Raw genomic sequence first — 15,078 nt, 5'->3', positions numbered from 1 at the left:
AACTTGGCTGTATATACGGTGTACCAGTACCGAGTTGATGTGCAGGGGTACGAGTTAATGAGGTAGATATGTACATATAACGAGGAATTATTCTGTGCCTGTATTTTCCATTCATTTAGAGTTGAGGCATCGGATATCATATCTGTATGTTGACAATCTGTTTTGTGTTGAATAAGAGTGATTTGTTTTTCATTGCTGATTGTTTCATTTCTGCACCCAGCATACACAGTCAGAAAGGAAACCGGCTAAGAAGGCTCCTACTGAGGCATCACAATCAAAGCAGAAGTCAAGGTAGAGGAATGGCGAAGCCTCCCGTTGCCTGCCACACTGCTGCTTGGGTTCTACCTTGCGATCTGTTCACCGTCTGCCCTGGTCTGTCTCCCCCTGTATGGTACAGGTACCCCCGCCACACTCCCCCCTCTCTCTGGAGCTTTCGCTCTCGCCTCCAGCACTCCAGCACTTGGGGCGAGTGACTCTGAACTTACAATGGCTAGCCCCAAGTCGTTATATATTTTTCTTGTGCTTGATGCTATTTGCCTCATGACTCCTGCGTGCTTTGTTGACTATGAACTTGCTTTTTTAGCCAGCCGTGGGAGAGACTGTTTGTTCCAACACCTGATCTTGTTGCCATCTGATGCACATTCAAATGTCACAAATCAGCACTGCAGAGCTCTCCTTGTCCTCTGCCGTGCCCTGATTGTTTTACTGTTGATGATATCTGGAAATGTGCATGTACACCCTGGCCCATCTACTGTTGCTAGCCCCAATTCTGACTTGTGCTCTGATATGATATCTGCTTCACTGATTTCTGCTCTCGTAAAAGCCTGGGTTCTCTGCACGTTAATACTAGAAGCTTAATTCCTAAAATGGATCAATTGAAAGTGTGGATTCACAGCTCCAATCCAGATGTGTTGGTCATTACTGAGACATGGTTAAGGAAGAGTGGGACCACGCAGCCTTCATACCGCTCAGGAAGGAGACGCGTTCTGTCTTCTAGAGATTAACTTAATTTGGTGCGAAAAGTGCAAATCAATCCCAGAACAGCAGCAAAGGACCGTGTGAAGATGCTGGAGGAAACAGGTCTACACTTGTTGTATTCGGCGCATGTGACAAATAAAGTTTGATTTGATATGATTTATTATATTTTAGTTGTTCGAACCATGTTCTTTTATTCAAAACTTCCATTGACAAACAAAGCAAATGCTGGAAAGGATATAAACATGGACAATCATGATTGACACCACATGATAGAAATCCACAAATGTTTGAAATATGTCTTACAATGTTCCACTGTGTTTCAAAGTATTAATTGTGTTTCAGGTGTTCTGTATACCTCTGTTGCTGATGATAATTTGTTTAAACAAATATATACAGTACAATTACTGTAATACAGAACCAGCCAAAAGTTTGGACACACCTACTTCTTCAAAGGTTTTTCTTTATTTTTCATGTTTTATACATTGTAGAATAATAGTGAAGACATCACAACTATGAAATAACACATATGGAATCATGTAGTAACCAAAAAAGTGTTAAACAAATCAAAATCAATTTTATATTCTTCAAAGTAGCCACCCTTTGCCTTGATGACAGCTTTGCACACTCTTGGCATTCAACCAGCATCATGAGGTGACCTGGAATGACCTGGAATGCTTCTCCAACAGTCTTGAAGGAGTTCCCACATATGCTGAGCAGTTGTTGGCTGCTTTTCCTTCACTCTCCAGTCCAACTTATCCCAAACCATCTCAATTGGGTTGAGGTCGGATGATTGTGGAGGCCAAGTCATCTGATGCAGCACTCCATCATTCTCCTTCTTGATAAGATAGCCCTTACACAGCCTGGAAGTGTGTTTTGGGTCATTGTTAAATCCTGTTAAAAAACAAATGATAGTCCCACTAAGCTCAACCAAGATGGGATGCCTTGAATTCTAACTAAATCACGGACAGTGTCACCAGCAAAGCACCCCCACACCATCACACCATCTCCTCCATGCTTCAGGGTGTGAACCACACATGTGGAGATCATCCGTTCACTTACTCGGTGTCTCACAAAGACACGGCGGTTGGAACCAAAGATCTCAAATTTGGACTCATCAAACCAAAGGACAGATTTCCACCAGTCTATTGTCCATTGCTCGTGTTTCTTGGCCCAAGCAAGTCTCTTCTTATTATTGGTGTCCTTTAGTAGTGGTTTCTTTGCAGCAATTTGACCATGAAGGCCTGATTCAAGCAGTCTCCTCTGAACAGTTGATGTTGAGATGTGTCTGTTACTTGAACTCTGTGAAGCATTTATTTGGGCTGCAATCTGAGGTGCAGTTGATTGCCGATTACCTGAGGCTGGTAGCTCTAATGAACTTATCCTCTGCAGCAGAGGTAACTCTGGGTCTTCCTTTCCTGTGGCAGTCCTCATGAGAGCCAGTTTCATCATAGCGCTTGATGGTTTTTGCGACTGCACTTGAAGAAACTTTCACATTTCTTGAAATTTTCCGTATTGACTGACCTTCATGTCTTAAAGTAATGATGGACTGTCGTTTCTCTTTGCTTATTTGAGCTGTTCTTGCCATAATATGGACTTGGTCTTTTACCAAATAGAGCTATCTTCTGTATACCACCCCTACCTTATCACAGTACAACTGACTGGCTCAACTGCTTTAAGAAGGAAAGAAATTCCACAAATGAACTTTTAACAAGGCACACCTGTTAATTGAAATGCATTCCAGGTGACGACCTCATGAAGCTGGTTGAGAGAATGCCAAGAGTGTGCAAAGCTGTCATCAAGGCAAACGGTGGCTACTTTGAAGAATTGAAAATATATTTTGATTTGTTTAACACTTTTTTTGGTTACTTTTGGTCCATATGTGTTATTTCATAGTTTTGATATCTTCACTATTATTCTATAATGTAGAAAATAGTAAAAAATAAAGAAAAACCCTTGAATCAGTAGGTGTGTCTAAACTTTTGACTGCTACTGTATATATCCTTTTGTATACTGTATTAAAAAAGATAATTACAAGCTTGGGACCAGGCTAATGAACAGTCTGTATCTTAATCTAAGTGAATATTGTGATGGTCTCCAGTCTACGCAGCTCGTTGACTGTAATATTAGCCAGACGTATCAGCACCTCTCCCCATTTCTCCTGGTCCTTCTCTCTCTCCTGGAGCTTGGCCTGGTGAGCAGAGTAGACCATGCCCAGGATGAGGCTCTCAAAGCGGGGTTGGGCGAGAGGGAGAGGCCCTCTCTTGTCCTCCAGGTCCTTCACCATCTGCTCCATAGAAGAGAGCGTCTTGGGGATGTTGTCGTTGATGTGAGCCAGGAAAGCTCGTCCCTGCCTCATAGATGCCATCTCCAGGTCCAGCAGAGCGATGTTGTTGTCTTTGTCGATCTCTACTCCACCCAACAAGAACTGTATGGAGAGGTAAGAATCAAATGTGGGAAGATACACATGATTTGCTGCACCCTCGACAACTACTGTGATTATTATTATTTTACCATGCTGGTCATTTATGAACATTTGAACATCTTGACCATGTTCTGTTATAATCTCCACCCGGCACAACCAGAAGAGGACTGGCCACCCCTCATAGCCTGGTTCCTCTCTAGGTTTCTTCCTAGGTTTTGGCCTTTCTAGGGAGTTTGTCCTAGCCACCGTGCTTCTACACCTGCATTGCTTGCTGTTTGGGGTTTTAGGCTGGGTTTCTGTACAGCACCTTGAGATATCAGCTGATGTAAGAAGGGCTATATAAATACATTTGATTTGATACACAATATATACAAAAGTATGTGGACACCCCTTCAAATTAGTGGATTCGGCTTTTTCAGCCAAATCCGTTACGGACAGGTGTACAAAATCGAGTACACCGCCATGCAATCTCCATAGACAAACATTGGTAGTAGAATGGCCTTACTGAAGAGTTCAGCGACTTTCAACGTGGCACCGTTATATGATGCCACCTTTACAACAAGTTAGTTTGTCAAATTTCTGGCCTGCTAGAGCTGCCCCGGTCAACTGTAAGTATTGTTATTGTGAAGTGGAAACGTCTAGGAGCAACAACGGCTCAGCCGCGAAGTGGTAGGCAACACAAGCTCACAGAACGGGAACGCTGAGTACTGAAGCGCGTAAAATCGCCTTTCCTCGGTTGCAACACTCACTACCGAGTTCCAAACTGCCTCTGGAAGCAACGTCAGCACAATAACTGTTCGTCGGGAGCTTCATGAAATGGGTTTCCATGGCTGAGCAGCCACGCACAAGCCTAAGATCACCATGCGCAATGCCAATCGTCAGCTGGAGTGGTGTAAAGCTCGCCGCCATTGGACTCTAGAGCAGTGGAAATGCGTTGTCTGGAGTGATGTATCACGCTTCACCATCTGACAGTCCGACGGACGAATCTGGGTTTGTGGATGCCGGGGAACACTACCTACCCCAATGCATAGTGCCAACTGTAAAGTTTGGTGGATGAGGAATAATGGTCTGGGGCTGTTTTTCATAGTTCCGGCCTCTTAGTTCCAGTGAAGGGAAATCATAACGCGACAGCATACAATTACATTCTAGATGATTCTGTGCTTCCAACTTTGTGGCAACAGTTTGGGGAAGGCCCTTTCCTCTCTCTGCATGACAATGCCCCTATGCACAAAGCGAAGTCCACACAAAAATGGTTTGTCAAGATCGGTGTGGAAGAACTTGACTGGCCAGTGCAGAGCCCTGACCTCAACCCCACCGAACACCTTTGGGATAAATTGGAACGCCGACTGCGAGCCAGGCCTCATCGCCCAACATCAGTGCCCAACTAATGCTCTTCTTGCTGAATGGAAGCAAGTCCCTGCAGCAATGTTCCAACATCTAGTGGAAAGCCTTCCCAGAAGAGTGGAGGCTGTTATAGAAGCAAAGGGGGGACCAACTTCATATTAATGGATGAGCAGGTGTCCATATACTTTTGATCAGGTAGTGTAGATGAGCAGGTGTCCACATACTTTTGGTCATGTAGTGTAGATGAGCAGGTGTCCACATACTTTTGGTCAGGTAGTGTAGATGAGCAGGTGTCCACATACTTTTGGTCATGTAGTGTAGATGAGCAGGTGTCCACATACTTTTGATCAGGTAGTGTAGATGAGCAGGTGTCCACATACTTTTGGTCATGTAGTGTAGATGAGCAGGTGTCCACATACCTTTGGTCAGGTAGTGTAGATGAGCAGGTGTCCACATACTTTTGGTCAGGTAGTGTAGATGAGCAGGTGTCCACATACTTTTGATCAGGTAGTGTAGATGAGCAGGTGTCCACATACTTTTGGTCAGGTAGTGTAGATGAGCAGGTGTCCACATACTTTTGGTCAGGTAGTGTAATAACATATGTACAAGAAAGAAGTTGAGGAAACAGATGGTGGGGCAAAACAGAAACTACAAAAGAGAAAATACAATATGCTCATATAAATTAAGCCTGTTCCCAGATCTGTTTGTTCTTTCTTGCTGACTTTGATGGTAGTTGTCAACAAGACCAGACTGACTAACTGATCTGGGACCAGGCTAATAGAAGTGTAACTCCAACCTCAAACATCAGGTTTGAATCGGTGATGGATTGGCCCAAGCCCTGGGAAGGAAGACCGCCATGTACGGCACCAGACACATCTGAGAGAGAGAAAGTTGGTCTTTTCATGATAAAAATGAATAATGTTACTCTCAGAAATGTAGGACTTAATTTAACTCAACTTCCACTTAGAACCTGTTGCGGTATTCAATTACATGCGAATGTAAATCTTGATATTCAATCCATCTATTTTATATCCATTTATGAATGCATTGCATTCAAAACACAACATATCTTTCATTCAAAGATAGTTTAAAAACAATTATAACTCACCTTCTAAAAGATCTTGACACCACACCATCGCTACGGTGACCCATATGAGAACTCTTGGTCGAGGTTTTGCCACCATCTCTCTTTTATGACTGTATACCTCTGATTGCATGATGATTTCACTGTCTCCTTCTATCCTTTGCTACTCTTCAATAAAACTCAGTCCGATAGCCACGAGTCTAGGCTAGAATGCCATACATTCTTCCACCTAGGAAAAAGGCATGAGGGCCAGTTGGCTCATACGTTTACAGCATAGTTGTTCCTTCCTGGTCCTAAGGGACCTACTGGGTGTGCAGGCTTATGTTCCATCACGTTAGTAGGCCTACACACCCAATTCAACGATTCAACTACGGTCATCACTAAAGCCTATGACTGAATGTGTAGTAGTTAAACAAAGTTCGGTACACCCTGTGTGCCCCAGGACCAGGATTGGAGACCTGCGATTTACACACACAAAAAATGAAGTAGACTGTTGTAACATATCTCCACCACACAGTGGCAGCACCTATCTCTGGCATCAGCATCAGCTGAGCTGGCCAGGAAAAAGGTTTGTTTACTTCCGGTGAATATTACGCCGTCTTCCGTATGATGAAATAGATCAGATAGTGGAGCAAAGGTAGGCTGAAAAGGTTTACTAGCCAATAAATGATATCTTAAACCAGAATCTGATATTGATTAAACTGTTAGTTAAACAACTCGGCGTGTTTGGTGTCAGAATAGTGGCGCGGTAAGGATTTGTACCGTTTGGTTGCTTCGCTTGCTACAGTAACTAACTTTTACTGACAGCCAATGAATGAGCATTATCTATTTTTCTGGTTTCGTAAACCGAAATAATACATAACGTTAGTCCAGTTAAAACCAGTGTGATTTCAGTTCGCATAGAAACACGAACCAGCAGGTTTTTAAATCTCTGCACATTCGTAGTCTATAGTCTGCTTTTTAGTTAATTTGTAGTTGTCTTAACCGGCAGTGTTTTTAACTATACACACTAACTATTGTGTTTCTCGATGGTTCTCATGTAGCCTAACCCTGCTAGCTGGTGAGATGGAGTCCAGTGGGGACAGGGCCAGGTTCGGGGGACAGAGTGTAGGAGCAGGCTCCTTGGTGGCAGAGGAGAACTACTTTCTAGGTTACACCTTTACAGACCGCTCCCACTCCAGCCGTGTGGTGCAGAGCATCATGGACCTATGTCTGCAGGTAAGGAATCTCAATTCAACTTTCTCTGATTCCTCGCATCCTATCTCCTCAAAACTTATAAGAGGTGAAGGTTCCCTCCCCTCAGGCATTCATCTCCAATGGGGTTTGAAGAGGAGGCAAGGAGAGAGGATGTGAGTAATCAAGGAAAGATTAATTGAGAAAGGACCAAGGAATCATATATGCTCCATTCATTTGAAGTCTGTCTCCCAGTGCAGCATTAGTTTCGGAGGTATGATGACATTGACGGTTCCTCCATCTTATATCCCTGTGTCTTCAGGACGGCCTGTTCGCTGACGTGACGGTGAAGGTGGAAGGGAGGGATTTTAACCTGCACCGCCTGGTACTGTCAGCCCAGAGCAGCTTCTTTAGATCCATGTTCACATCCAACCTGAGAGAGGCTCACACACGTAGCATCCAACTGAAGGACGTCAGGTAGGGCTGCTGGTCTCTAATCCCTGGTGCCATCGCCTGCCGTTGTGCCCTTTGCACATGGCACTTGACCCATAAACTGCTCAATGAGTTGTTTCTCACCAATTGGACAATGAAGTCTATTTTCTATACAGCGCATCAGTCTTCCAGCTGCTGGTTGACTACATCTACCACGGGACAGTGAAGCTGACAGTGGAGGAGCTGCAGGACACCTATGAGATGGCTGACATGTACCAGCTGACTGCTCTGTTTGAAGAATGCTCCCGCTTCCTGTCACGCACCGTAGATGTCAAGAATTGCCTACAGGTGAGCTGATTGGCTGCGTTTCTATTTCCTGGACCTGATACAGCCAATCATTGGTGTCTGAATTAATGAGCACATGTGTGTTCCGTTTGTAGATAGGAAGGACTCAGATAGAAATGTGAATTGTATTCGTCAAGGTACTGGATCTGTGTAGCTGCTGTCAATCTGACCATCTTGTCATCTTGTTCCACACGGTAGCTTTTTGAAGTACTGTCAGTTGATTGACTTCTTCCTGCTGTAGGTGATGTGGCTGGCAGACAGGCACAGTGACCAGGAGTTGTATACTGCAGCCAAACATTGTGCTAAGATCCACCTGGTCCAACTTCACCAGACTGATGAGTTCCTCAACCTGCCACTCTGTCTCCTCATGGACATTATCAAAGGTACTTATGGATTTCTTGTTTGATTTGATTTACATAGTAATGGGGGGAAACTTACCCCACCACCATATTCATCACCCACCTGGGTAATGCCACGGCGGCCATTTTGTCAGGCCCTTACCCGTGTTTCTGTTGTCCAGACGGTGTTCCAACCTCTCAGAACCCCACGGTCGCCATCCAATCCTGGATCAACCACAACAAGGTGGAGAGAGAAGAGTTCTCCACTGTTCTCCAGGAGAACCTCAAGGTACAGTGTTCTCATTCTAGAACCCTGAACTCCACTGCACGTCTGTAATATTTCTATCAGATTAGGGGGACTTTTTGGGGGGAGTTTTTTTGAGATGCACCCAGTTTTACGGAGGTCGTAGCTAAAACATGTTCACCGACACAAATGTTTGTTTTTTTTCCCCTACAATTTTAGTATATATCATTCTAGTTATACATGTAGTGACTATTGATTCCCTCACTGTGTCTTTGCAGGAGATCGGTGAGAAGGTGCACATCTACCTGATAGGTAAGGAGGAGACGAGGACCCACTCCCTGGCCATTTCCCTGCACTGTGACGAGGACGATGCCATCAGCGTCAGCGGCCAGAACAGCCTGTGTCACCAGATCACAGCAGCCTGTAAACACGGGCCGGACCTCTACGTGGTAGGGGGGTCCATCCCTCGCCGCATGTGGAAGTGTAACATGCAGACCATGGACTGGGAGCGCTGTGCCCCGCTGCCCCGAGATCGTCTCAGCCACACCATGGTCTCAGTCTCGCTCCAGGATGCCGTCTATAGTCTGGGAGGTAAGACGCTCCAGGACACACTGTCCAACGCCGTGATTTACTACACGGTGAAGGACAACGTGTGGACGGAGACTAGCCAGCTGGATACGGCGGTGTCCGGGGCGGCGGGGGTTAACCTGGGAGGAACCATCTACATACTGGGGGGGGAAGAGAATGACATGGACTTCTTCACCAAGCCGTCACGACTCATCCAGTGCTTCGACACGAAGACTCAGAAGTGCCAATTGAAGCCTTACGTTCTGCCGTTGGCGGGAGTGATGCACGCCGCCGCCCACATGGATCTGCTGTTCATCGTAGCAGAGGGGGACTCCCTGGTGTGTTACAACCCACTGTTGGAGAGCTTCACCAGGCTACGCTTCCCAGAGGTGTGGAGCTGTGTGCCGTCCTTCTGGAAGGTGGCCAGCTGTAACGGCTCCGTCTACGTGTTCAGAGAGAGGTGTACAAAAGGAGACGCTCACACGTTGAAGTTTAACCCCGCTACGTCAGCCGTGACTGTTATCAAGGGGATTAAGATACTGCTGACCAACTGGCAGTTTGTCCTAGCCTAAAGTTTAAACTCACTACGGTGAGGGCATGAGGTATTTGAGAATATAGAATGAAAAATATTCAGATCCTTTTTACTTTGACCGTTAAAGTCTTATTCTCTCAATCTACACACCAAACCCCATAATGACCAAGCAAAAGCAGGTTTTTCGATATTTTAGCAAATTTATAGAACCCCCCCCTATCTTATTTATATAAGAACCTTTGCTATGAGACTCTAAATTGAGCTCAGGTGCATCCTGTTTCCATTGATCATCTTTGAAATGTTTCTACAACTTGATTGGAGTTCACCTGTGGTAAATTCAAATTGATTGAACATGATTTGGAAAGGCACACACCTGTCTATATAAGGTCCCACAGTTGACAGGTGCATGTCAGAGCAAAAACCAAACCATCTAAATAATTGTCCATAGAGCTCCGAGACAGGATTGTGTCGAGGCAGAGATCTGGGGAAGGGTACCAAAAAATGTCTGCAGCATTGAAGGTCCCCAAGAACACAGTGGCCTCCATTATTCTTAAATGGAAGAAGTTTGGAACCATCAATACTCTTCCTAGAGCTGGACGCCCGACCAAACTGAGAAATCGGGGGAGAAGGGTCTTGGTCAGCCAGAACCTGATCAAACATCGCTGGAGAGACCTGGAAATAGCTGTGCAGCGACACTCCTCACCCAACCTGACAGAGCTTGAGAGGATCTGCAGAGATGAATGGGAGAAACTCCCCAAATACAGGTGTGCCAAGCTTGTGGCGTCATACCCAAGAAGACTCAAGGCTGTAATCGCTGCCAAAGTACTGAGTGAAGGGTCTGAATACTTATGTAAATGTGATATTTCCGTTTGTATTATTTGTAATAAATTTGCAAAAAAATATTATTTTTTTTTAGCTTTGTCATGATTGGGTATTGTGATGTCATTATTGGGTATTGTGATGTCATTATTGGGTATTGTGATGTCATTATTGGGTATTGTGATGTCATTATTGGGTATTGTGCGTAGATTGATATGGATTTTTTTTTCCCGTTTTGAAAAAAAAATCTATTTTAAAATAAGGTTGTAACGTAAGAAAATGTGTAAAAAGTCAAGGGGTCTGAATACTCTGTAAGGTGTTACATTACATAAGCTGATCTTTCTGTCTCTTATGGTCTCTGATGCAGTCATCCTCACAGCTGTAAATCATGTTCATTGTACAGCAATAAGTGATGGGATGAAACCACACGATCGGAGAATTCAGAGATCATATTTTCTTGCCAATGTCACCAATACATCCCATTATCTGTAAATATATTCAACAAAGCTCACAAATAAAACTACAATGTGAACAAACAGGCTGTTCAGACATCCCTAACATTTACAACTGTGGAACGTGGATTTCCGTATTCAGAAAAAAGTGCTTGTGGATCTGTATTCTGTGCTTAAAATAATTTTTAGCAAGTTATGCCTGTCGAAGTATTACAGTCAGCGAATGTGACTTCAGATGAGTCGACTATCTCCATTCATTGGGATTATCTTTGAGGCGCGTAGCGTTATGAGGTCACCGCATTCTCATTCGCCATTTCCTGGGAGAATACTTTCTAGCTAGATAAATGACAACCTCATGAAATGTGAGTATAACGTTTTATTTATTAAATGTTCAAATGTTAACCAAATGACTTTTCATATGAATGTTCAATTCAATCATTGGGGCATGCAACGCACTAGGCAATCTCGTCAGCTGTTTAGACAAAGTTAAATGAACTAGTTTATTCAGCAATGTGTCAATTATGAAGCACCGCTTAGTTTTAAAATCATGACTTGTTGATCTGGCTAGCCAGCTAATCTTTTTGAATATGTGATATTTTTGCAGCACAAAGCACTCTGTTCCGCCTTGTGTGGTGGTGAGAAATGTTAATATTATCTAATAAAAATGTTAGAAATCCAGCTGTTTTTCTGTTCCATGTTGGATGACCTGCAAGCAATGCCTGGCTTTCAAACCAACAGCTTGTTAGCCACTCCTAATGTTTTGGGCCTGTGCCACTCCAATGTTTTGGGCCTGTGCCACTCCCATGTTTTGGGCCTGTTCCACTCCTAATGTTTTGGGCCTGTGCCACTCCCATGTTTTGGGCCTGTTCCACTCCTAATGTTTTGGGCCTGTGCCACTCCCATGTTTTGGGCCTGTGCCACTCCTAATGTTTTGGGCCTGTGCCACTCCCATGTTTTGGGCCTGTGCCACTCCTAATGTTTTGGGCCTGTGCCACTCCCATGTTTTGGGCCTGTGCCACTCCCATGTTTTGGGCCTGTTCCACTCCTAATGTTTTGGGCCTGTGCCACTCCCATGTTTTGGGCCTGTTCCACTCCTAATGTTTTGGGCCTGTGCCACTCCTAATGTTTTGGGCCTTGTTCTAACCCCAATGTTTTGGGCCTGTTCCACTCCCAATATTTTGGGCCTGTGCCACTCCTAATGTTTTGGGCCTGTTCCACTCCCAATGTTTTGGGCCTGTTCCACTCCCAATGTTTTGGGCCTGTTCCACTCCTAATGTTTTGGGCCTGTTCCACTCCTAATGTTTTGGGCCGGTGCCACTCCCAATGTTTTGGGTCTGTGCTTTGTCTCTTGAGTGTTCTGACGTCAGAGAAATGGTTTACGAGAACTCACTACAGTCAACGTGGGGTGAAGTAGATACAGTAACAAACCAACAACTACTGGAATGTCACATTCAGCCTTCAAATGCCTTTAGCAGCATTACACCAAGTAACAAAAACACTCACAAATTGCTTCCTTATGTCTGCTGAATACAACAGGTAGACCTTACTGTGAAATGCTGAATACAACAGGTAGACCTTACCGTGAAATGCTGAATACAACAGGTAGACCTTACCGTGAAATGCTGAATACAACAGGTAGACCTTACCGTGAAATGCTGAATACAACAGGTAGACCTTACTGTGAAATGCTGAATACAACAGGTAGACCTTACTGTGAAATGCTGAATACAACAGGTAGACCTTACTGTGAAATGCTGAATACAACAGGTAGACCTTACCGTGAAATGCTGAATACAACAGGTAGACCTTACCGTGAAATGCTGAATACAACAGGTAGACCTTACTGTGAAATGCTGAATACAACAGGTAGACCTTACTGTGAAATGCTGAATACAACAGGTAGACCTTACTGTGAAATGCTGAATACAACAGGCAGACCTTACTGTGAAATGCTGAATACAACAGGTAGACCTTACTGTGAAATGCTGAATACAACAGGTAGACCTTACTGTGAAATGCTGAATACAACAGGTAGACCTTACCGTGAAATGCTGAATACAACAGGTAGACCTTACTGTGAAATGCTGAATACAACAGGTAGACCTTACTGTGAAATGCTGAATACAACAGGTAGACCTTACTGTGAAATGCTGAATACAACAGGTAGACCTTACCGTGAAATGCTGAATACAACAGGTAGACCTTACTGTGAAATGCTGAATACAACAGGTAGACCTTACTGTGAAATGCTGAATACAACAGGTAGACCTTACTGTGAAATGCTGAATACAACAGGTAGACCTTACCGTGAAATGCTGAATACAACAGGTAGACCTTACTGTGAAATGCTGATTACAACAGGTAGACCTTACTGTGAAATGCTGACTACAACAGGTAGACCTTACTGTGAAATGCTGAATACAACAGGCAGACCTTACTGTGAAATGCTGAATACAACAGGTAGACCTTACTGTGAAATGCTGAATACAACAGGTAGACCTTACTGTGAAATGCTGAATACAACAGGCAGACCTTACTGTGAAATGCTGAATACAACAGGCAGACCTTACTGTGAAATGCTGAATACAACAGGCAGACCTTACTGTGAAATGCTGAATACAACAGGTAGACCTTACTGTGAAATGCTGAATACAACAGGTAGACCTTACCGTGAAATGCTGAATACAACAGGTAGACCTTACTGTGAAATGCTGATTACAACAGGTAGACCTTACTGTGAAATGCTGAATAAAACAGGCAGACCTTACCGTGAAATGCTGAATACAACAGGTAGACCTTACTGTGAAATGCTGATTACAACAGGTAGACCTTTCCATGAAATGCTGAATACAACAGGTAGACCTTACTGTGAAATGCTGAATACAACAGGCAGACCTTACCGTGAAATGCTGATTACAACAGGTCGACCTTACTGTGAAATGCTGAATACAACAGGCAGACCTTACCGTGAAATGCTGAATACAACAGGTAGACCTTACTGTGAAATGCTGAATACAACAGGCAGACCTTACCGTGAAATGCTGAATACAACAGGTAGACCTTACTGTGAAATGCTGATTACAACAGGTAGACCTTACCGTGAAATGCTGAATACAACAGGTAGACCTTACCGTGAAATGCTGAATACAACAGGTAGACCTTACCGTGAAATGCTGATTACAACAGGTAGACCTTACTGTGAAATGCTGAATACAACAGGCAGACCTTACTGTGAAATGCTGAATACAACAGGTAGACCTTACCATGAAATGCTGAATACAACAGGTAGACCTTACTGTGAAATGCTGAATACAACAGGCAGACCTTACCGTGAAATGCTGATTACAACAGGTCGACCTTACTGTGAAATGCTGAATACAACAGGCAGACCTTACCGTGAAATGCTGAATACAACAGGTAGACCTTACTGTGAAATGCTGAATACAACAGGCAGACCTTACCGTGAAATGCTGAATACAACAGGTAGACCTTACTGTGAAATGCTGATTACAACAGGTAGACCTTACCGTGAAATGCTGAATACAACAGGTAGACCTTACCGTGAAATGCTGAATACAACAGGTAGACCTTACCGTGAAATGCTGATTACAACAGGTAGACCTTACTGTGAAATGCTGAATACAACAGGCAGACCTTACCGTGAAATGCTGAATACAACAGGTAGACTTTGCTTTCTTACAAGCTCTTAAGGATCGGACCCTTTTTTTCAAAATGTTCACCTAAAATGACATCCCCGAATCTAACTGCCTGTAACTCAAGACCTGAAGCAAGGATATGCATATTCTTGATACCATTTGAAAGGAAACACTTTGAGGTTTGTGGAAATGTGAAATGAATGTAGGAGAATATAACACATTAGATCTGGTAAAAAGATAATACCAAGAAAAAAACATGGGTTTAAAAAAAATAAAATTGTTCAATCATCTTTGAAATGCAAGAGAAAGGCCATAAAGTATTATTCCAGCCCAGGTGCGATTTTGGTCACTAGATGACAGCAGTGTATGTGCAAATTTTTACACTGATCCAAAGAACCAAAATGTTGTATTTTATTTTATTTAACCTTTATTTGACTAGGCAAGTCAGTGACAGCCTAGGAACAGTGGGTTAACTGCCTGTTCAGGGGCAGAACGACAGATTTGTACCTTGTCAGCTCGGGGGTTTGTTGAACTTGCAACCTTCCGGTTACTAGTCCAACGCTCTAACCACTAGGCTACCCTGCCGCCCCGCCCCGTATCAAGACTGCCCAAATATGCCTAATTGGTTTATTAATAACTTTTCAAGTTCATAACTGTGCACTCTCCTCAAACAATAGCATGGTATTATTTCA

The 15,078-nt window shown here is 43.7% G+C and overlaps 2 protein-coding genes across 3 annotated transcripts; one reads left to right on the top strand and one right to left on the bottom strand.

Annotated features, from left to right (window-relative positions):
* Positions 1-1,152: 1,152 nt before the first annotated feature.
* Positions 1,153-6,346, bottom strand: LOC110501379 (protein FAM180A). The gene is made up of 3 exons (XM_021578910.3): positions 5,853-6,346; positions 5,541-5,620; positions 1,153-3,403 (listed from the first exon to the last, which is right to left on the bottom strand). The coding sequence occupies exons 1-3, from the start codon at positions 5,959-5,961 to the stop codon at positions 3,050-3,052; spliced, it is 543 nt and encodes a 180-aa protein (XP_021434585.3). The 5' UTR covers positions 5,962-6,346; the 3' UTR covers positions 1,153-3,049.
* A 41-nt stretch (positions 6,347-6,387) lies between these two features.
* On the top strand, positions 6,388-11,408 carry kbtbd4 (kelch repeat and BTB domain containing 4). 2 transcript variants are annotated; one of them, XM_021578896.3, is made up of 7 exons: positions 6,388-6,465; positions 6,872-7,046; positions 7,324-7,478; positions 7,610-7,781; positions 8,020-8,161; positions 8,299-8,405; positions 8,639-11,408. In XM_021578896.3, the coding sequence occupies exons 2-7, from the start codon at positions 6,894-6,896 to the stop codon at positions 9,497-9,499; spliced, it is 1,590 nt and encodes a 529-aa protein (XP_021434571.1). In that variant the 5' UTR covers positions 6,388-6,465; positions 6,872-6,893; the 3' UTR covers positions 9,500-11,408. The 2 variants fall into 2 exon arrangements, with proteins under 2 accessions (XP_021434571.1, XP_036817287.1); XM_036961392.2 differs by having other exon boundaries at positions 6,409-6,576.
* Positions 11,409-15,078: the final 3,670 nt, after the last annotated feature.

The sequence above is a fragment of the Oncorhynchus mykiss genome, chromosome 2 (genome assembly GCF_057628025.1).
Source record: "Oncorhynchus mykiss isolate SJ-2025 chromosome 2, ASM5762802v1, whole genome shotgun sequence".
Taxonomy (NCBI): domain Eukaryota; kingdom Metazoa; phylum Chordata; class Actinopteri; order Salmoniformes; family Salmonidae; genus Oncorhynchus; species Oncorhynchus mykiss.
The sequence above is the reverse complement of the archived record's forward strand: the minus strand, read 5'-3'. Positions and strand labels throughout refer to the sequence as shown.

Coding starts and splice junctions, on each gene's coding strand:
- LOC110501379 (XM_021578910.3), bottom strand. CDS start 5,961: ATGCAATCAGAGGTATACAGTCATAAAAGAGAGATGGTGGCAAAACCT. Junction 5,621..5,852: donor GTGTCAAGATCTTTTAGAAG/GTGAGTTATAAT, acceptor TCTCTCTCTCAG/ATGTGTCTGGTGCCGTACAT. Junction 3,404..5,540: donor ATTCAAACCTGATGTTTGAG/GTTGGAGTTACA, acceptor CTCTCCATACAG/TTCTTGTTGGGTGGAGTAGA.
- kbtbd4 (XM_021578896.3), top strand. CDS start 6,894: ATGGAGTCCAGTGGGGACAGGGCCAGGTTCGGGGGACAGAGTGTAGGA. Junction 7,047..7,323: donor TCATGGACCTATGTCTGCAG/GTAAGGAATCTC, acceptor CTGTGTCTTCAG/GACGGCCTGTTCGCTGACGT. Junction 7,479..7,609: donor ATCCAACTGAAGGACGTCAG/GTAGGGCTGCTG, acceptor TTTTCTATACAG/CGCATCAGTCTTCCAGCTGC.